The sequence below is a fragment of the Lepidochelys olivacea genome (genome assembly GCF_965140295.1).
Source record: "Lepidochelys olivacea isolate rLepOli2 genome assembly, chromosome: 20".
NCBI lineage: Eukaryota > Metazoa > Chordata > Testudines > Cheloniidae > Lepidochelys > Lepidochelys olivacea.
In genome coordinates, this window is record NC_140430.1 from 1,874,738 (window position 1) to 1,896,915 (window position 22,178).

General features: G+C 50.2%; 2 protein-coding genes across 4 annotated transcripts in view; both read left to right on the plus strand.

The window, feature by feature from the left end:
- The first annotated feature begins 2,361 nt into the window (after positions 1 to 2,361).
- DNAJC22 (DnaJ heat shock protein family (Hsp40) member C22) lies at positions 2,362 to 6,070 on the plus strand. 2 transcript variants are annotated; one of them, XM_084610601.1, is made up of 4 exons: positions 2,362 to 2,462; positions 2,886 to 3,838; positions 4,529 to 4,654; positions 5,815 to 6,070. In XM_084610601.1, the coding sequence occupies exons 2-4, from the start codon at positions 2,999 to 3,001 to the stop codon at positions 5,896 to 5,898; spliced, it is 1,050 nt and encodes a 349-aa protein (XP_084466727.1). In that variant the 5' UTR covers positions 2,362 to 2,462; positions 2,886 to 2,998; the 3' UTR covers positions 5,899 to 6,070. The 2 variants fall into 2 exon arrangements, with proteins under 2 accessions (XP_084466727.1, XP_084466728.1); XM_084610602.1 differs by having other exon boundaries at positions 4,529 to 6,070.
- Positions 6,071 to 7,789: 1,719 nt separating this feature from the next.
- Positions 7,790 to 22,178, plus strand: part of SPATS2 (spermatogenesis associated serine rich 2) — a 45,950-nt gene continuing 31,561 nt past the window's right edge. The window contains exon 1 of one of the 2 annotated variants that reach the window (XM_084610585.1): positions 7,790 to 7,900. Coding sequence is in view for 1 of the 2 variants with exons in the window: in XM_084610584.1 (XP_084466710.1) it covers positions 17,953 to 17,977 (25 nt within the window). In the remaining variant the exon portion in view is untranslated. Of the gene's footprint in view, positions 7,901 to 17,696; positions 17,978 to 22,178 lie in introns of those variants that run through there. The other variant, XM_084610584.1, reaches the window with a different exon arrangement.

The window sequence follows — 22,178 nt, forward strand, 5'->3', positions numbered from 1 at the left end:
GGGGACACTGGGGGAGCACCTGAGAGGCTGGTGTGGGGGGAAGGTGGGGGGCTGAGGGGTGAGGTGCGGGGAGGGGTCAGGACCATAGCCCTGATGTACAGCTGGAGAAACTGAGGCACAGATAGGGACAGCGTGCACCCCAAGGTCATGCAGCCCATTGGGTGGCAGAGCTGGGCCTAGCCCCCCAGGGATCTGATCCCCTGATTCCGCTGTAACAACTACCCCCCCCACTGAGCTGGGACTAGTGCCCCCAGGTCCCATTCCCTTCCCCCTTGAGCCAGCCGCCTGCACCCCCTCCCGCCCCGGGCTCCGGAACAGCCGCTAAGTCCCGCTCCATCCCCCTCTTTGGGAGCCTGGGGGGGCAATGAAATCAAAGAATCCCTCTCAAGAGCCCCCCCCACCACGAGCGAAGGCCGGATCCCATTTGCATGGGGGGAGCAGCAGGCAGCTAAGTCAACAGCGCGGGAAGAGGCTGGAGATTGGGCTGATTAATAATGAATTAGAGCAAATTGGCGGCCTGCTCCCTGCTAATCCATGTAAATAGAAGGCGCTGTGCCGCTGGCCTCATGCGGGGCGGGGGGGGGAAGGGGGGGACTTGCTATGAGCTGAGAGACCCTCTGAAATCCGCTGGACCTGGCCCTTGGCCACACTAACGAGGAGGAAAAAGCGGGGCGGGGGCTGGAGGGATGAATCAATTGCGGGGTCCAGAGGGAGCTGATGGATTGATTAGCGAGGGTCCCCCCCCAGGGCCTGATTCCCAGCCCAGCTGCATGTGAGATTCACTGGGAGCTGTCTTCCCCCACCCTGGGGTGGGAATGGCCCCTCCTCCTGCAATCTAGGGTGCTCAGCGCTTTGCAGGATTGGGTCCCATATGTGGGGCCATTGGGCCCACATGCCCCAGAGTCGCCTGGCATCCGAGATGGTCTACCCCCAATGGCTAGAACCAAGGGGCACTTCTCCCTTGGCAGGATCAAGCCCCGAGGGGCAGGGTCCCTCACCCCATCTTCTAGCGAATGTAGCAGCCTGTCCCCCTGGCGCTCCTCGGCGTGGCTGGGACACGAGGAGGCTGGGGCCAGGCCCTTGGCTTGGGAAACTGCCCTGCTCCAGGCTCTAGCCAGGCAATGTCTGTCTGTCTGGCCCATACACACACTCAGCCTGGTCCAGCCCCCCACTCCGGTCTCTCGTTAGGCCGCACTGGGCAGCCAGGGCCCTCTCTCAAACTCCGCCTGCCCTTCCCTCTGCCTCTGGCCAGTGCCCAGGCAGCTAGGCCTAGTGGTGGGGGCCCAGCACCAGGACTCAGGACACCTGGCTCTGCCCCTGACCTTGACCCTGGGCGAGTCACTTCCCCTCTCCGTGTCTGTGCAGCGTGGCCCCTCGAGACACCCTGGTAACAATACAGCTGCCTAGTGGCACCCAGAGGCGGCTGCATTTCAGTGGTGGGGCAGCTGCACACAGGCAGGACGCTGCGGGTGGAGGGTGCTGTAGGAGGGTCTGGCTCAGCGGCTGGTTAGCGCCAGCCGGGGGCTGTGTGGCAGCCCGGGGCTGAAGAGCCTGTGCTGGGAATGACCCCCAGATGGAAACGGACGTCGGTTCCCCATCCGCCGCCTCCGACCTGAGGGTGCTGGTCTTGAGGTTACCCTGCCCCCGCTTCCTTCGTGGCTCTCTCCGGCCGGGGAGTGTGTGCAGGACCCTGGGGAGCACAGGGCCCTGGTTAGAGGGGAGCAGATGGAGAGCAGATGGAGAGCAGAGGGGACTCGACGCCCAGCTTCATGCTAGACAGCAAAGAGCCGCAGCAGTGGGGGATTCCCACGGACCCCGCGGGTGGATGGCTCCCAGAGCTGGGAGACAGCGTGGGGAAGCCCAGTGCTTAGAGGTCGGGGCCTTAACCCCTGAATCCTGCCTCAGCTGGCCCGGAGGGCAGGGGCAGGGATGCCCAAGCACAAGGCCCCACGAGACCAGGGCAGGGCTCAGGGCCCCGGTGCGGAAGATCCAGGTGATGGGAGGAAACGAACCTCCCGGGCCCCAGGGCTTAGAGCCAGGTCAGAACCGGGCTTGGCAGCGAAGCTGGGCCCAGAGCGGGGGCAGGAAGGACATGCTGGCCCCACAGCTCAGGCCCTGGGGCAGGGCTGCAGTGATCTGGCCCCTAGCGGAGGAGTGAGGGTCAGGAGTCTTTCCACCAGCCATTTCCAGGGGGCTGCATTGTTGCCCTCTCTTCCCCCAAGGGAGCCCCACCAGGGCTGCAGAGGCTGCTGGGAAGGCCGGTGCCCTTTGACGAGTGGGTGTTAGGTGCAGGCAGAATCCAGCCCTCGCCAAGCCCCACTGAGTCAGCGCCCGGACTCACGGGATGTGGGCAAAGTCTAACCCGGTGTGGGGAGCCTGGGAGCAAAGTCCTGGTGGCCCAGCCCCCTCCCCGCCCCACAGCCTGCGTCCGGGGGCCCCTGGCTGGGTGTATGTGCAGAGAGGTACGTGAGCCGAGGTGCAGGGCGGCTCTGGGATGGGGCCGGGGGTTGTTGGGGGGGTGGATTCTGCTCCCTGTTCCTGTTCTCCGGGTGCCCCCGTCCCAGCTCACTCTGGCCCTGGCTCCCTGATGTCCCGAGTGGGGGACATCGAGGTGTCTCCAAGCCCCCGCTGGCCCCAATCCCGGGCGGAATGAGGGCTCCCAGGGCAGGGGGCACCTGGGGTGGAGAGGGACCTGGTTTGGTGACTGTGAATGCCGGGGCACTGAGCACACCTGGATGGGGGGCAGGGGGCATCTCTAGTTACTGTGCTGGGGGGAGAGGGGCAGCCTGGGCCAGGTGTCCGGCTAGGGAGGGAGGCATGGGAGGAGGGATTTTTGCCCCCGCCCCCTATGCCGCGCAATGATCTCTTCCACCCCCCTCCTTTAGGGTGGCAGGACACCTGCGGTACTCCCAGCAGCCAGCGGGGGGCATCGCAAGGGGATGATGTCCCACCCCCCCAACCCAGCATCGGAGCCCGTGTGAGCCAACCCCCCACAACGATGGCCAAGCGGCTCCTGGTGACCTACGCCCTGTGGGCGCTGGGGGGCCCCGTCGGGCTGCACCACATCTACCTGGGCCGGGACAGCCACGCCCTGCTGTGGATGCTGACCCTGGGGGGCTTCGGGGTGGGCTGGCTCTGGGAGTTCTGGCGGCTCCCCGGCTGGGTGGCACGCGCCAATGACACCCGGGAGCCGCAGCCCCGCGGCCCGGAGCCCCCGGCCCTCAGCCCCACGCGCTTCTTCAGCCAGGTCCTGGTGGGGATCTACTTCGGACTGGTGGCACTCATCGGCCTCTCCTCCCTGGCCGGCTTCTACCTGCTGGCCCTGCCGCTGGCCGTGGGCCTGGGGGTGCACGTGGTCTCCAGCGTGGGTGACCAGACCTCGGATCTCAGGAGCACTCTGGCGGCGGCCTTCCTCACCTCCCCCATCTTCTACGGCCGCGCCCTGGCCATCCTGCCCATCAGCCTGACGGCCAGCGTGACCGCCCAGCAGTGCCGGGGCTACAAGGCCTGCCGGGGCACCAGCGAGACGCTGCGCTCCCGGCTGTACCACCTGGGCCTGGCCTACCTGGCCTTCACCGCCCCGCTGGCCTACTGCGCCCTCAGCAACTCAGCCGCCACTGCCGGCTACGTCGCCCACATCACTGGCACCGTCTTGGCACGGCTCAGTTTCTTCCCGTCCCTGGGCAGCTTCCTGGAGCAGCTCCTCTTCCTGCCCTACCGCGCCTGGAGGCTGCTGACGGAGGGTGCGGGCTTCGGGGCCGGCTCCTTCCAGGAGTGGGAGAAGGTCTATGAGTTTGTGCAGAGCTTCCAGAGTGAGCGGCAGCTGCTGGCGTACAAGGTGGGGAGTTGCCGGCTCCTGGGGTGAGCAGTGGGCGTCCGCGGGGACGTCAGGGAGGGTGCCGACTAGCGTTTACATGGACAAAGGAGAAGTGTAGAGAGGGGGGTGGGGGCTAGTGATTAGAGCAAGGGCCAGAGGGCCAGGACTCTCGGGTTCTATTGCTCTCTCTGTGCTGGGGGTTAATGGTTAGAGCAGTGGGGAAAGCGGGGGCCAGGGCCCTTGGATCCCCAGCTCTGTCTGGGAGGGAAACCAGCGGGACCTGATGGGGCAGCGGCTTCCACTCTGGTTTGCACAGAGCAGGCGCGGGTGGGAGTCGTTCAACGCCCAGTTCCAGGGGGAGCAAATGCACGTGAAGGGAAGCACCTGGCTTCCCGAACCTTCGGGGCCACGTTGAGCACTAGCGCCCCCTAGGGGCAGTGCTGCTCCCAGCGGGCTCACGTGACCGCCTGCTGCAGGGGATCTCCTGCACTGCCCAGCTCTGTGCCTGGCCTGGGAGTCTGAGCCTGCACTGCCCTCCTTTGCCATGGCCCAGTCTCCAGGTGGGCTGCAGTTCCTGGGTCTCCAGTGTCCCCAGTCTGGATCCAGCTCCCCTCCCAATCCCCTAAGGGGAAGACCCCAGAGCTCAGAGACTCGCTGCATCCCCCCCCGGCTGCCAGTCCAGTGGGGTCATTTCTCCTTGCAACCCCTCAGGTCTTGGGTCTCCGGGACGGCGCCCCCGTGGAGGAGATTCACAAGAGTTACCGGGACCTGGTGAAGCTTTGGCACCCGGATCACAACCAACACCGGGCGGAGGAGGCCGAGAGACGGTTCATCGAGGTGCAGGCAGCCTACGAGAGCCTCGTGCAGCCGAGGAAAGCCAAGCCCACATGATGGGCAGCACCCCTGGTGGGGGAGGCCCAGCTGCTGCGCCCCTCCCACCGCTTTGCGATAGAGCCTTTGAGACTGTGCCTGCTTTCCTCCCACCCCCCAGCACTGCTCCGGGAAGGGCATGAGAACCAGGAAGTGAAACTGACCAGGCTAGCTTTGCGCTCACAGGCAGGGTGAAATGCAAAACAGGGAGCCAGGTGCAAAGGAAAAGGGCCCAGCTGAGCAGCAGCAACTTCAGAGGTTCCTTTCAATCCTGCGGCAGGGACGGACAGGGCACCGGGCTGGCACATTGCACAGGGCAGCAAGAGAAAGGCTTTTGTAGTGTGTGCTCTCCCCCCCATTCCTGAGCGGGGGCGGGGGGGAAGGCAGGTGGCTCGCTGGATGGCAACTCATTGCCTATGAGAAGGGGACTGGCCACCAGCCCTCCTGGGTGACGTTCCTAGTTCTGCTGCTGAGTCATCGTGTGACGTGGTGCCAGGCATGTCTCCTCCCGGGTCTCAGTGAGTCCAGCTGTAAAAGGGGGCTAGTGCCTGGTCCCCAGGTGGGGTTTGAGGTGACTGGTTTCAAAGTGCTTTGAGATCCAGAGATGGAAGGTGGCTGACATGGGCAGGGGCTCATCAGAAACCAGGGATGGGGGCCAAATTATCAGAAGGGCCTCAGTGAAATGGCCAAAAGTGCTCAGCACCCTGTCGCTCCCCTTGAGAACAAGGGACTGTGGATTGGGCCCAGGGTGTGTAATAAAGCAGGGTTTTTCCTTTGTAATTTTCGAGGGCTGTCGCTTAGTCTCGTGGCTGGAGCACTGGCATGGCAGCCAGGAACATGGGTTCTAGTCCTTGCTCTGCCACTGAACTTCTTGGGCAAGTCACTTGATCCCTGTTTCCCTTCCCACTCTGTGTCCATCCTGTCTGTTTAGACTGCACGCTCTTCAGGGCAGGGACCGATAATGCTGGGTTTGGCTGCCGACAACCCCTCCCTGCTGAGCTTACACCATTCTCAGGGCCAGCCCGATAGCTCGCATGCAGGGGGTGGAGTTGCATCAGCAATGTTTTATAACTGACCAGGCAAACACGCACCTGGTGTTGATTTGCCACCCGCTCCTGTTCCAACAGGCCAGGGTCCATGTGCAGCCGGGGCCAACGAGCGGCTCCCACGCACGACTGGGGCCAAACACTGACAAAGCCACGTGTCGCTGACGACTGCCCTTGGACTGAACTTGGTGGTGGCGTGGGGGCTCTGCACTTTGCTGCCCCAAGAAGGGTGGGAACTGTCTTTTACCCTATCTTTGGACAACACCAGGCTCTGCTCTGGGCCTGCCGGCCACTTGTCCTACAAATAAACTGCACCAACGAGGCACTTTGGGTTGAATGTGGGAACGGTACATTGATATTTGACGGCGTTGTGATGCCCTGGGTGCCCAGTAGGTGTCGGCATCAGGCTGCAGGTGGAAAGAGGAGAATCAAAAATAAAGGAAATAAAGCCCGAAGCTGGGCTGAGGCCACTCCACAGAATAAGAGGACAGGTCCCGAGTGGAGAGAGCAGGCGAAGTGCGGAGAAGGGAGGAGTGTGGGGCTTGGGGTGGCCTGTGCTGTGATGCGTCGAGGGCAGAGGTTACAAAGGCCAGGCTAGGTCAGAACTTCTGGGAAGGGCTGGTGGGCTCCAGGGGATGGGGCCTTTGGCTGCTGGGTCACTCGTTCCCATCCAGCCCAGGACAGGAAGGGCCTGCTGTTTTACAGATCCAGCAGCGTTGAGGAGGGCAGTGGTGGGGCCCTCGGGGTGGAAAATCTGGGCAGAACGTGGTGCCGGGGATGCTACTTGGGACGTGGGACCCTGGCGTTGACAGAACAGAGACTCCGGAGCCAAAGCTGCCTGGCTGGGACCTGGGTGGGGACCAGGCCCCCTGCATGGGACATGGAAAAGGGTGGCCAGCAACCCCAGAGCCAAGGGCCCCCCTTGGGAGTAGGCTCCATGCATGGGACAGGCTGGGACCCTGGAGGTGGGGAAACAGTGACCCCAGGGCCCCCAGAGCCCGGGGCCCCCCTGGACCAATGGCCCCAGAGCCCCAGGACCAGTGACCCCAGAGCCCCCCAAGACCAGTGACTCCAGAGCCCCAGGACCAGTGACCCCAGAGCCCCCCAAGACCAGTGACCCCAGAGCCCCAGGACCAGTGACCCCAGGGGTCCCAGGACCAATGACTCCAGAGCCCCAGGACCAGTGACCCCAGAGCCCCAGGACCAGTGACTCCAGAGCCCCAGGACCAGTGACCCCAGAGCCCCCCAAGACCAGTGACCCCAGAGCCCCAGGACCAGTGACCCCAGGGGCCCCAGGACCAATGACTCCAGAGCCCCAGGACCAGTGACCCCAGGGGTCCCAGGACCAGTGACCCCAGAGCCCCCCAAGACCAGTGACCCCAGAGCCCCAGGACCAGTGACCCCAGAGCCCCAGGACCAGTGACCCCAGGGGCCCCAGGACCAGTGACCCCAGAGCCCAGGGCCCCCGAGGACCAATGACTCCAGAGCCCCAGGACCAGTGACCCCAGGGGCCCCAGGACCAGTGACCCCAAAGCCCAGGGGTCCCCTGGACCAGTGACCCCCCCTGAGGCCGGCCCGCTGGCTCCGCACCAGGCTCCAGCCTCGGCACATCAGTGTTGAGGCCAGCTCCCAGCTTCGGCACTTTCCGGAACAAGCTCGGCTCTTTCCGCCAGGTCCGTGGCAGCAGCTTCGGCAATTTCCGGCTCAGCTCGGCTCCCCCCGCCCTGCCCTTGGCGTGAGCCGGCGAGAATAGGGGGTGGAGCCAGGTATCCTCTTGGACGCTGTTGGATTGGCCCTCGACCGCCTATAGCCACGTCCCTCTCCTGGGCCGTCCTCGCTACCCGCATTGGCTCGAGCGCTCTGCTCGCCCATTGGCTGCGGCGCGCAGGAGGCTACGCGAGGGAGGCTCGCCTTGTCCTATTGGACGGTGGGACTGGGATCGGCCCCTCGCCGCTCCTTATTGGCCGGCGGGGCTCGGTGTCCCGTGCCGCCATTGGTTGGCCTCGCTGTCCACGCCCCGGGTTTCCGACTCTAACGTTCGCCATTGGCTGGGTGGCTCCGAGCCCTTTTCCCGTTGGTTGGTTGGGCTCGCTGACTCTCGCCGGGGTCGGTGCGGGGCCCCGCCCCCCCTTTCCCCGGTGCCTGGCAGCGGCGGCCTGAGGAGACGGTGAGGGGGGCGGCGGCGTCTGGCTCCCTGCGCGCGGCCAGGGCCCGGCGGGGGCTGAGGGGAGCAGCCGGGCCCGGGGGACGCGGGGGGAGGCGGAAGGAGGAGTCGGGGGGGGCAATAAGGAGTAACGCCTGGGGGGGGGTTGGGGGATTTTGGGGGGGCAGGGGGCTGATGGAGGAGGGAGCGATGGGAGTGGGGCTGGGGGAGAGCAGTGCGGGGGGTCTGGGAAGGTGAAAGGAGAGGGGTCAGTGGGGGGGATGGGAGTGGGGCTGGAGGCAGCAGTGCGGGGGGTCTGGGAGGGTGAAAGGAGAGGGGTCAGTGGGGGGGATGGGAGTGGGGCTGGGGGGAGCAGTGCGGGGGGTCTGGGAAGGTGAAAGGAGAGGGGTCAGTGGGGGGGATGGGAGTGGGGCTGGAGGCAGCAGTGCGGGGGGTCTGGGAGTGTGAAAGGAGAGGGGATGGTGGGGGGGATGGGAGTGGGGCTGGGGGAGCAGTGCGGGGGGTCTGGGAAGGTGAAAGGAGAGGGGATGGGAGTGGGGCTGGGGGGAGCAGTGCGGGGGGTCTGGGAGTGTGAAAGGAGAGGGGATGGTGGGGGGGATGGGAGTGGGGCTGGGGGAGAGCAGTGCGGGGGTCTGGGAGGGTGAAAAGAGAGGGGATGGTGGGGGGGATGGGAGTGGGGCTGGGAGAGAGCAGTGCGGGGGGTCTGGGAAGGTGAAAGGAGAGAGGATGGGAGTGGGGCTGGGGGAGAGCAGTGCGGGGGGTCTGGGAGGGTGAAAGAAGAGGGGTCAGTGGGGGGGATGGGAGTGGGGCTGGGGGGAGCAGTGCGGGGGGTCTGGGAAGGTGAAAGGAGAGGGAATGGTGGGGGGGATGGGAGTGGGGCTGGGGGAGAGCATTGCGGGGGGTCTGGGAGGGTGAAAGGAGAGGGGATGGTGGGGGGGATGGGAGTGGGGCTGGGAGAGAGCAGTGCGGGGGGTCTGGGAAGGTGAAAGGAGAGGGGATGGTGGGGGGGATGGGAGTGGGGCTGGGGGAGAGCATTGCGGGGGGTCTGGGAGGGTGAAAGGAGAGGGGATGGTGGGGGGCTGGGAGGGGGGCTGGAGGCAGCAGTGCGGGGGGATCTGGGAAGGTGAAAGGAGAGGGGATGGGAGTGGGCTGGGGGAGAGTCTGGGGGCGGGTGTGGGAGTCTGGTGATAGAACAGTGAGAAGAGGTGGGGGACATGGAGGACAGCAGAGCGAGGAGTTGGGGAGAACGGCTGAACGGGGTTATGAGGGAAATGTACAATGGCAGGTGGGCAAACATCAAAGGGGAGACTAAGGTCATGGGTGTTAACTGTTCAAGTGGGAAAGGACTGCTGAGGGCATTAATAGGTGTGATTTATACTGTACACTGTGCACATCCACAGCCAAGTGTCCTGCTGCTCTCACCATCTTCCCCTTACCCCCTGCGTCTGTCTGTTACACCCACTTGTTACAGCCTAGCCTTTAAGCCCATTGGGGGTAGGGACGGTGTCTTGTGTTTATATGACAACCACTTCAATGGGGGCTTGATCCCCATTGGGGCCTGCAGGTGTTACTGTTGTACAAATAACAAATGATGACTGGGAATGAGACAGCAGGAATATGTCTGATGAAAGGCAGGTAACACTGCGAGGAGAAAAATGGGCCGGATGGTGCTTGGAAACAGCAGGTTTTTGGCATGGTTTCCCTGACTATTCAAACCATTTAACATGTAACATTTAATAAAGAATCTGTTGAGCAGCTGTGTGTGGGGGGGGGGGGAAATATTTTACAGGCTGGTTCAGTAACTTTTAGCACTGGCTGTAAAACATTTCAGTTTTGGTTGAAAACTTCAACAAAATCAAAATGTTTTTGTTTTTTTCTAAATTTACAGCTTAAAAAATGAAGTTTCCAGTTTTCTGATGAAAAGTAATTGTCGGAAAACAGAAAACTCTTTTTTTCCAATAAAAAATGTTTTTTCAAGGAAATCATACTTTCCATTAACATTTTTGTTTAGTCAAAAACTCAATTTTGATTGAAAACATATGACACAGTCCACATAGAAGTAATACACATCGGTCAGCTAATTTGCCCTGCATCACAAATGTACAGCAGTAGTGGTGGTTGTTGGTGTCACTGTAGTTAAGGGTTTGCCAGCATATACCTCTGTTTTGAGGGAGAGTTGACTTGCATGGTGAACTGTAGATTACTTTTCAAGTGGCTTTCAATTCTTTTATGATCTTGCTGAACAACTGCAGTATAGTCCCTAAGCGAAAGCGGCTGATTAGTTTCAAGACAAAGGAAGAGGTGACCTGCAAAGAGTGGGGATAGAGACTTGTGTTTTATAAATTTGTTATTAATACAAAGAAGGTGTGAGGTTTTAAAAAATCTGCTTGTTTTTAAGTTTAAAATATCAAGTCCTGTCTGTTGGATGACTCATTGATAGACTTGGACCACTCAAACTGACATCACAGGAGCCAGGAGAGTGAAAGTTGAGCAACTGAGAGAAAGGAACTTTCAGTGGGACTTCTTAAAATCATCATTCGTTTGTTGTTAACCCCTATTTAATTTAGGAGATCTTAAAGATTCAACACCTTTGCCCCTTCAGTAAAGGTAGGAGATCTAACAGCATATATTTTCTGAGACTTCCAGTAAGTCCTCTTCGGATGTCTTCCATGAATTTTTTTCTTTTGATGCTATCTGAACTTTAAAAAGAAATCTTTTACAGATTATGTTGAAAGAATAGCCAAAAAGACACCAGCTCGTTTAAAAAAAAATTCCTTCTATAGGTCACCGTGGAACAAAAGTCTTATTTTTGTGTCTTTCAAACCCAGAAAGCTATTTGAAAGTAATCGTGGTGGTTTAACAACAAACAAAAGAGAGGTTTCAGAGTAACAGCCGTGTTAGTCTGTATTCGCAAAAAGAACAGGAGGACTTGGGGCACCTTAGAGACTAACCAATTTATTTGAGCGTGAGCTTTCATGAGCTACAGCTCACTTCATCGGATGCATGCAGTGGAAACAAAAGAGAGAAACTTGTGTGTGTATCTATATGAACAAGCTGCATCTAAAGAGCAAACAGCTCATATCCATTATTACTTCTTGCGGGACAGTCTTGAAGTTTATTTAATGTTTGCGAAGTGCTTTGAGATCTCTAATGGAGTTTTCTAGAATGAAGAGGTAAAAAATGTTTGCAATAGGGAAGTAAGAATTTTGATAAGGCGATGGTGGTGGCAGGGCACTTAGGCATGGCCTGGAACACCTGACGGAGTATTCACACAGCTGCAGTCCAAAGTATGCCTTAAAGCTTCACAGCTGGTTGTAAGAGACACTAAAATACCATCAGGACAAGAATATCTATCTCTTTCCTTCCCCCTACATTTTCTACCAGGGATCTGGAGACAGGGACTTTTGCTGGTCTCTGCTCCCTTTACTCAACTCCTCATCTATTCTTGTCTGCTCGTCGCACATGAGTATGCAGTGTCTTTGTCTCCTCTGGTTTGGCCATCAGATCAGGCCCATCCAGCATGGCTGCTAGCGCATGAGAGGTTCTCTTTCTGTACAGGGCCTGATTACACTGGCTGTGTGGCACACATACCTCCCTCAGGACCAAAGAGCTTTGAATGAAACAGTTGAAGACCAGAGTAATACCCAGCACTTTACACCAATACAAACACTTTGCACCAGATGTGAATTATCCCCACATTACAGTAGGCGCATGGAAGTGAAGTGACTTTCCCAAGGCCACATAGCACATTAGGGATTAGACTTTGGGAGTTCTTGCTTCCAGTTCTGTGACTAGTCACTAGACTACAGCAATTTTTTTAAATATTGAAAGTCTTATAAGAACAATCCTACATTGGATGGTATCCATTCGCTATACAGTTGTGTAAAACACGGTATAATCTGGCATTAACTAATGCAGTCCATTGGTGGGTGGTGGTGTGGTCTGAAATTTGTGGAAAAGTGAAAAGGTTGCCTTTTGCTTTTTACCTTTGCATACTGCATCTACATGTGTACACATGTTGTGTGTCTGTGCAACAAATAATCAGCGTGGTCTGAGCAGTGTTTGCATTTCCACTTCTCTAAGGTGCAAGACCACGTAAAACTAGATTGTAAGAGGTATGTATGTTCTAGAATATCTAATGCTTAGCTTGTGTTCTTTGTAATGCATTCATTGAAAGAACAATACAGGTGTGGATTTAAGGAGACCATAGATAGTGACATCTCTGTATTTAAATATTCAGTTCATTCTTGTACAAAATAATTAACTGGTTAGAGCAAGATATGTTCAATGTGGAAAAATCCTGAATAGAAGTTTGAATGGGATAGTAGGAAATTAATGTTTGTAAGGAATAAAAAGATTTTTTTTTTTACACAAAATGATTTTGCTATCCTCTCCTAGAAATAGCAAAGGGTTAGTCTGGGGCAGGGGGGAAAAAGGCTGCTTTATGCAAACAGCGATTCCCCTGGGGCCATTGATATTGGAGACACTTTCAGACCTGTGCTCAGAAAACCAAGGAGGCCAGAGTGCATAAAAATTCCCCTCTACCTCTGCCCTCCTCCTCATATCAAGTTGTTAATAGCACTGTGTATTAAATGTGCCTTTTTTCTCTGATAAGATTCTGGAATCTGATCGTATAGATTCAAAAATCAGTTCCTGTCATGCTTCTTTGAAAGCTTGTACCACTGTATGGCATATTCATGGGTGCTGAAACTGGGGGCCCTGCTGCACCCCTGGCTTGAAGCGGTTTCCATCATAAGTAGGGTTTACAGCTTAGTTCAGTGGCTCTCAGTATCTCCACTATAAAAATTGTTCCAGCACCCCTGGGCATATTCTGCTCCTTCTTCTGACAGAAGATACCAAAGCCAACCTGCTATTATCAAAACATTGAGCACATTCAGTTTAGTCTGTGATGGTGTTATACCAATAAAATAAAAACCAGCAGGATCTTATTAAAGGGGAAAAGGCAAAATGCCACATTTATTGTGAATACAGAAAGAATCATAGTAAGCAGTTAGTTATAGCTATAACATTCCATTCAATCTCATATTTATTCTCACACACACACGTTCTGCAAGGTTGTTATAGTTACCAGCCTTAGAGTTGCTCATGCCAAGCCACTGGCTAGGTGGCCTGGACATGAGGGGGGAGCAGGGTCTTGTCAGATGCTCATCTGATGCTCCTGGAAGTTGGTTTGCAGAATCAGACCCCAAAGTTCTCACTTTCTAGAGTCCATTTTTATAGGAATTTCTTCCTATGCCAGTCAATGGAATTGCTTCATCATACTGTTGCTGAATCAATCAGCGGATGGCACATTCCTGACGGCTCCGTGCTGCCAGATGTGATCTTGTCCTTTGGGTCTCCCATCCTTGAGGCTGTTGGGTGGATTCCAGTATGCCCTCCGGGGGTCCTCTGGTTATTTCCACTTGACGCCTTCTTCAGCTGATGGACACTGGATTCTTAGGCTGGTACCTCCCTGATCATTCAGTTGTTATCCACACCAAGCATCCATCCACATACATCCTCTATCTCTATTTTAATTACAATTGTTAACAAAGCGAGATGAATACAACAAAAGGGCGGGGAGTCTCTGGGTGCTGTTTCTGTTGTTACAGAGTATTACTTTGAGAACAGACTCTGTCTTAGAATGTAATACTAAAATTAGCAGCTTGCAAGTTTCACACATAGTGGGAGAGAAACAGTACCAAAAACCAAGAGACCTCTTAATTAGTAATACCCTGGAATTTAAACTATGGGGAATCAAACTCATTTGTGATTTTAATACAGAACTTCTTTAATATGATCCAGCAATGGGGGCCATCTGGGCTCACTAGCCTGTGAACCAGGTTTAAATCTCTTCTGGAGCAGAAAAGCTAAGTCTTCGAAGAGGAGTGATGGAGGCCTGTGTCAAGCTTTAATGATGCTGGCAGTTGGAATTCTATGGCTTTTTTGGCTTTTGCTTAAAGAGGAAGTGTCAGAGATCCAGTGCAGGCCAACAGATAAAGTGATGCTCTCAGCTGGGAGGCAGGCTTTTTTGTGGGGACACAGCAAAAAAGAAAACTTTAAGGTTTTTTTGTAAGTATTCTTAATTATTCTTGGTATTCCTACCCCTAGCAGGTATATGAAACCTGTTACTGCTCTAAGTAGTCTTTGTGGTAAGACAAAATACGATACTTTGGATTCCTAGGTTAATTTGGGGACACTTTTAGTACATGGTACTTAACTGACCTTTAATCCAGTGTCCATGTGTTTGTGTTACAAAGGCAGGGTGCATAATATTTTGGATAAACATCTTTGTGTTTTGAGTCCTCTGCTGATTGTAGCCACCCTGGTATCTTGGAAATAGTTTCTTTTCTTGAATGATTATAAATTACAAATTCAAAGATTTATTCTAGTGAAATGGTATTGTGTGTAGAATCACAAAGACTTCCATGTGCTCGATCAACAAGATTAAAATAGCTTGGTAAGGGACTACTTTACTCAAGAGCCAATTAGCCAGATGCTACTGTATAGCACGAATTATGTTGTTTAAGCTCAAGAGGGGGGGAAAAAACCAAACAAACCACTACTTGCTTGAAATCCTAGCATGAAAATGGTAAAAATCCTTCTAAGTAGCAGACTTGTCCTTTAGGCTTTAGGATAGCAGAAGCAACTTTTGTAGCTTATTTAATAGATAACCCACGCAAAGCTTTCACCAGATAGTTTAAATATTGACTAATTATCAATCCTAGTATCATGGTATTCTTGAAAGAGACTATGGATGAGTATATTTTTTTAAGTTTGTACTTCCTACAATAAAGGCATAAAGAAGCTTGAAAATATATCCCTGCTCATCTTGTTGTTCCATTTGGAAAACATTGTGGTTTTTTTAATTCTAAATTTCAAGCTACTTTAGAAACACTAATTTCTTTCTTTTTCGCATCCTATTTTATGTAATCAGCTAAGTGACTGCACAGCTTTGGGAATAGCTTCATTGCTGCAGAGCCAGAAAAAGAAGCAAAAAGTATTGTGTGTTTTTTTCCTTTGTAGGTCCTACATAATCTGTGGATTTAAATTTAATAATGGAGTAATTTAAAATCCAACAAATCAGATCTTAATTTATTTTTTAAGTTGTTTCTTACTGGCTTTAAAAGTTAATATTTGTTTTTATACAGATTTTATTGACATATACTATACCTAATGTCTTAGATGTTGGGATATCTTTTCTGACTAAATACACTATCCTTTGCAATTTTTTTTTAACTTCTACTACCTTTGGTTATTTTACCAGTCTTGGAATTTAAAGAGATGCTTCCACTTTGTTTTTAAAAACAAAAGTGATTTATCTAAGCCTTTCATCTAACTACCATGGTGCAATTTCCCTGCTGGTCAGTTATTTACAAGGCATCTGGTTGTGAATGTTGCACAACTTTTTGAAACTGAATATTAACACAAGCGGAAGTGGCTTCTGATCGTCCAAGTTATGTTTCCACCGTGGCAGTTTCATTTGATAATGTACTATTGATTCCATCCTCGAGAATATAATGGCCAGCCATTTAATGCTTATCGGATTTATCAATGTCTATATTCCTTTGAACCGTTACTAGAGTATCATTATATGATATTGTCAGGCTTGGTAAAGAATAACGTATAATTGCTGGTAAATGCCTTTGTTTTTTCCAAGACTTAATTACTACAATTATTTTTATTTTCTCTTTGAAATGAAGACATAACTTACCTCACAGTTGGAGAGGATTACCTTTTGCAAAGCCCCCACGCCCCGACCCTGCTCCCTGGCAGGAGCTCCAGGCGGGTGGGACCAGGCAAGTCCCTGCACCTCAACCCCACTTCCCAGCAGGAGCGCCGGGTGGGCAGAGTGGGGCAAGTCCCAGTACCCTGACCCAGCTCTCCTGCAGGAGCTTTGGGGGCAGGGGGGCATGGAGGGGAGTGCAGGCAGAAGGTGTGGTGGGGGGCTCCCATTTGCTTTTGCCCAGGTCCCCATAACCCCCTGATTTGCCTCTGTTCTGGTGTTCTAGATAAAATGTTGCTTCTGTATTTAAAATTGCCTGTGTACTTTCACACACTACTCTGAATCACAGAAGCTGTTTTGTTTTCTAAAAAATAAATGTTGCATAAGACCTTACATTATAGTTATGTTCCTGAAAGATCCTACAAAAATAGACTTCTGAGTACTAGTTCTGTGATCACAAGTGTGTACATATATCACGTTCCTTCTCCTGAGCAGGCATTATCTTGAAATCCACAGCAATTCAGTTCCTGCATTTCCAGCAGCAGGATCCTTGTATCATTTACAGTGTACTGCCTGTTCACAGCCAGGGAGCAGACAGGAGGGTGGGGAAATGAAACTTACACGTACTCGTATGATCCAGAGCACATCTGTTTTGAACATTGAGAGTGTTTCTACAAGCAATAATTTTCCTAAGTAAGAAAAAGTTGAGCTGGTTCCCTTGTTCTATCTAAATATTGAAGATTTAGTCCTTCACTACATTTCCTGGCTTTTGTAGGGATCTCATTTTGTTTTCTGAATTTCATTTGACACACACCAAGTTTAATGGGTCGGGTGTGGCTTCAGGCAACAAAAACCTAACCAATTGCGTTATTTAATTCCAAGAGCTGAAGGCAGCGAGACAGGAGTTTGTATTCCTTCCTTCCTTTCTTCCTTCCAAGAGCTTTGCTGACAGGTAAAAGGGCTCTCTTATGCATGCAGCTTTCAAAATACCCTGAGCCTTTATTGTATTCTAGCAGCTTCCTCTGTATCTCGGAGCTTATGTCTCGTGTTGTAAAAAGTACATTTGGGTTCTGTGACTAGAAGTAAAAAGGGTTTTGAACACTTGTATAGTCTAGCTTGTAAAGTTTTAGTTATAGCAAATACTTCATTTATAAATTGAATACCTTTGTATAAGCACCTGTGTTGTAGGAATAACGTTCAGTTGGCCAGTGTTACTCGTTTCTTGTATTATGTTAGTGTTGCTCTGTTCTCTAGATGTGTAAACCATATCCCAGGAATGTCTTTAGCATACATGCCTAAGCAGGGGTTTACTGTCAGCTCCTCACTGAGTTTTTACATTTCCTTCTGAATGTGGCTGTAAGGTTTTAGTGGGGCCAGCTGGCTCAGCAGAGTTGTGCCCATTTACGGTAGCAGAGAATTCCTTATTATTCTCTTTTTTTTTGTACTTTGTTCTTTGTTTCGCCTGTCACGCCTGACTGTGGTGACTGCTGTCAAGGCTCTTGGACTAATTAATGGGAGCAAGTACAATAACGTAGGTGACCTCTTCAGTTCTTCAATTTAAAAACAATGCAATGCAGAGAGAGAACTATTCCTGCTTTAGTCAGTTGCTGTCCTGTTCTTTGCTGAAATAAACCAACAGAACCTATGGGTGTGGTGAGAGAAAAACCAAAGCAATGTTGTGCCTTGCTCAAATTGAATGTGCTAACACTACTTTATCTCCATGCTAGTATCCGTTTAGACAGCTGTTTTTATAATGGGTTATAAATTGGCCCTAATGCTTTTGTGCTTCAATAAAATTGTCTTGTAAAGGCTACACTAACTCTGAATTCCAGTACTGCAAGATTGCTGAAACGCAAGGCAAAGTCTTTAGAGACCTTGCTGCTTTGTGTTTAGATTTATTTATTTTTTAACTGGTAGTTTTACAGTGCCCTCTAAGCAACATAAATTTTATTTTTAAAAAGCATTGCCCAGAAGAGCCCAGTACCCTATGAGAATTCCTGTAATACAGCGGGAGTTTTCTAACTTAATTCCTTTCTTGGTTTTTTGGTTTTTGTTTTTTTTTTTACTTTCAGAATCTGTGAAAAGGACAATGTGAGCTGCTACCTTCGGGCATCCTGATAAGTTGGTGTTGAGAGGAAGGAGCCTAGAGTGCTTTGCTGTTCAGTCAGCAGGTTTCTCTAGCTCCCATTTGCCATCCCCGCCAGATATTTGCCATTCCCGTTTGATACGAGACAACGTGTGACTTGCAGCTGTCAGCCACATCATTCAAGGGAGAGAACTATTTTCCCCCCTCATATAATTAATTGATCATAAAAACAAATACGCAGGGATGTCTAAGAAACAAAATCAGAAAGGTAAGATTACATGTGAATGAGGTGTGCTTGGCCGGATCATGCATCAGTTAATATGGTTATTGGTTCTGAAGTGATCAGTTTGGAAAAACTTTGACAGCTTTGGAGGATAATTGCTCTCCCCCTCCCCTTCCAAATTTGATAACATAACTTGTCAGCTTGTCCCCACTATTTCAGTGTACTCCATATAGTTAATGCTTTTGTCTTGCTTCCATTAACACTTCAGTTGTTCATCCAGATAGCATCTGATTCCAGGCCATTCCAGTGCAGCATGAACGTTGCACTGTATTTGCAATCAGCCTGTATGGAAATAAGATCAGAGAATTGGATTGATAGTTGTGATCTTCTAGAACCAAAATAATCTCTCGTGGGGACACTGTTTCGCTGTTGCATGTGTGAGTTTGAATAGATGTCCATATCACGCAATGGACTTGATGAAGTTATGGGCATTCTGTGGTCCATTAGCATTTTGTATGATCATTCTTTCACTCCAGAAGTGATGACCAAGTTTGCTTCCTTTCAGAAGTGGTGTGATGGTGTCTTTGTCACGCGCTCTGTGTGCAGTTAAAATACTCGTGAAGAATGACTATACATGCATAGTAACATCTCAGAGTTAAAGGGATACTGTCAAGTTGGAATCTAGTCCTTTTAAAAAATATATATTAAAATTCATCTCAGGTACTACACCTGCCTCCAAGTAGTCCTGACAGTTTTTGTCTTTAAAATTGCTGCCCTATTTTTTTGAAATGTTTCTCTTTTCTTGCTCTGTGAAAGACAACAGGGAAATGGTGGGACTGACTAGCTACAGCATGCTGTCAAATGCACAAAGTAAACAAGCTGAAATCCTAGAGGAACATAACTTTGTCTCTAATCTGTTTCAGTCGTAACAATCTTAGGCCCTGATCCTGCAGTGGGATGGACACAGGCAAACCTCTGTGTCTGCATAAAGGAAATGGAGTTCCGTGCAATTGCAGGGTCCATTGCACACAGAACATTGCAGAAACAGGGTCTTAGGGTTACAAGTGAAGATGTTTGGACAGAGGTCTGATTTTTATTTTTATTTTTTAAGTTGAATGACCCTTCTAATATTTCTGCTGTTTTTTCCAGCTTCTTGCATAAGTGTTTAGACCAAATTTTAGACAAAAGTTTTTGTCCATGTTGGAGCTAACAAAAGCTTCTGGGTTGATGACAGGATGAACTGATGTCCTCTCTCCAAAGAAGGGGCAGTGACTGTGCAGTTTCCTCATACTGCCGTTGTAAGACACTCTTCCCCTTGCCCTAGGGATCACTTCTGGGAGTGGGAAAGTAGGTTGGTCTCCATGCCAAAATTCAGAGACTAGGCTAGATGGCCTAAGTTTGTGTGGGTTTTTCGTGAGCCTACTATTTATAATTCTACCCGGATTCGGTCATCAGCTGGAATTTTAAACAAGGGCACCACTTGTGATTGTGGATTGAGGCTGTGGGCACCTACCCACTCGGAACCAGTTTGAAACCGCCTAGTTGTTTTATAGACATTGAACAGATGCCAGATGATGTGTGAGGCCACCTTTTGGTCACCAATTCCCTGAACTGGATTCAAACCAGAGACCATTTAAATATGAAGTCTTTGACGTGGGATCCAAAAGTACACTAAACATATGGACATTTCATCACTGTAGAGTAACCAACTGTACTTAAAAGACTTGCTCCCTGGCTGTGGCCCTCAAAGGTTATGGTTTGGTCTTTGAGATTCTGGCTTAATACCAAGCTTGATCCTACATCAGAGTTTCCCATCCTGGCTGGATGCTCCTTGTTGCCAGCTGTTAGAGTGCAATGACAGATGTGGTCCACCCTATGAAAAAGTTTGACAACTTCTGACTTAGGCTTAAATGTTAGTTCTAGAGTATATGATTTCTCCAGGGTGTTTTAAATGCTAATACCACCTTAATTATGGTCACATTAGTAGGCTCTGCTGTAATGTCTGGAAATAGATACCATAACAGAATAGTTTATACTAGTGAGTGACATCTCATTTGCAATGATTAGCACACTTGCCATCCTGCGATGGTATAGGTTTTTATTCCTGTAACCGGATTTGTTTGTATCCCGGAGAACAAAGGTCAGTGGAGAAATAGATGACTAACAGGCGCATGGTAAAGTCGGCGCTAATTTATGAAGATGTTAAAATCAGTTGGTGATAAGCTGGTGTGTTTTTGTTTTTAATATTTTAATGGATTTTTATACCATTCCCACAATTTATGGACGAGTGAACTCCTGCTCGTCTTCATTTGAGTGTATTATTGCAAAATAATAGTGCCAAAGAATTTTTACTTAGGGAAATGAAGCTTTTATTCGATCTCTGAACCTACCTGGTTTTCGGATTAATTTACTGTTTTGCCTGAGCTGCCAATCTTAAACAAACAAAAAATTGGCAAAATTGGGTACCTGATTTATCCCTGACAAAGAAAATAAATATTAGCTTTATCATGGTGGTTGAAACCAATATTTGTTTTAATTAAAGCTCTGCTCCTACAAATGCTTATGCAAGTACTTAATTTTGATCTTCTTGGGACTACTGTTCCCTATTAAATCTTTCTTTGAGAAAATCTCTTTCGTGTACGTTATGAGGTTTGTTTGCTTTTTGTATCTCAAATGAATATTTATGAACAGAATCATACTGTGACCCCTACCACCATCCTGCTTCCTTACCGAGTCCAGATAAAAGTCTTTCTGGTGTGTTGGGCAACCTTCCTTGGGCACAACAGTCACATAATACTTAATCTAGCATCCAGCTGTGCCTAGATTAGCTATGAACCGAATGAAGTAGCTTTACAGTCTACACAAGCACTTTTTGGCCTGTCAGTTGTATCTGCCGCGCTGAACGACACTAAAATAGGGTTTTGTTGCCTATGTTTGTCACGGCTTTTGCACAACCTGTAGCACCCTATAATAGCCACAAAATGTACATGAGTGCATTTCGTTCACAGACCACGGAAATATGCCAATAGTCATCTGGTTTCGTTTCACCCCCAGCTGTCCACACTTGATATTCTCACATCCTGTGTCCCAAAGTATACCAGTTACCTCTAGCAAACTGATATTGCCTTGGGCGCTGCTGGAGCTATTTGGCCTGGAGAGGTATTCAGTATGTACATATAGGGTCGTTTAGAATAACAGGTATGTTGTTAGGTCCATTTCTTCTTTTGAATTAGCCATCATCTTTTTTGCTTACACACTTTGACTCCTCATTGTAACTATTTAAGTAGCTTTGTTCCAGATAATAACTATTCCTGGTGGAAATAAACTTCCTCCTTTCTTCCTTTTCTCTCTAGTCCTTGCTTTCCTTGTTCTTGTGTCTATCTTATGCCTGTCCTCTTTATTGTAGAAGATACACTGCCGGGGTAATTGTTAATTATTGAGACTTTTGGTGGATGGATTGGTAGACAGTTTTATAGTTAAGGCTGTAATAAGATTGCGATTATAAGCTTTGTAGATACTCTTCAGACTTTCTTTAAAAGAAATCCTTGTGATTTGAATCTTAGTAAATTTTCTGAACAGGCGAAGGAAATTGGTCAAGGAATTTTGGGTTTACAGCTAATCTTTCTCAAACCTTTTGCGAACTGTATTGTTTTGGAGAGAAGGTAGTTATAACTCAAATTGCTTGAACAATAGAACTTCAAAATATTGTTACATAAACGTTGAAGAACTTTGGGTAACACTTTCAAAAATGCCTAATGCCCATCTTTAAAAGTGACTTAGGCACTGAAGAGCCAAAGTGCCAATAACTTTCAGTGCGATTTAGACCAAGTGCCTTAGTCACTTTTGAACATCAGATGTAGGCTCCTTAAGGCACTTACGCCCTTTTGACAAATTTACCTCTTATCTCTGAAACATCCTGTCAGTTTTCTAAGTATTTGTTTTGACCTGACTTGTCTGCTGCTGTAGAATCGTTTTATCAATAAACATTTTAATGTGAGTGGATTTCACAATGAAAGCTTTTTACCTGAAGAAAGGAGTTCTTGTTCTCCAATGATTTTCCTGGGAACTTTTACATTGAAATGGTCTTCTGCTGGAAGGATCTGGTCCTTAAGTCAGGATTTATCTATAGAAGGACTCTGAGAGAGGTTAGCATTCTTGGGGAACATTACTGCATAGGATAATCTTGGATAACTTTAAAATGCTGTATTGAAATGATAGACGTTCAGGGGCTGAAATACTGAGTCAT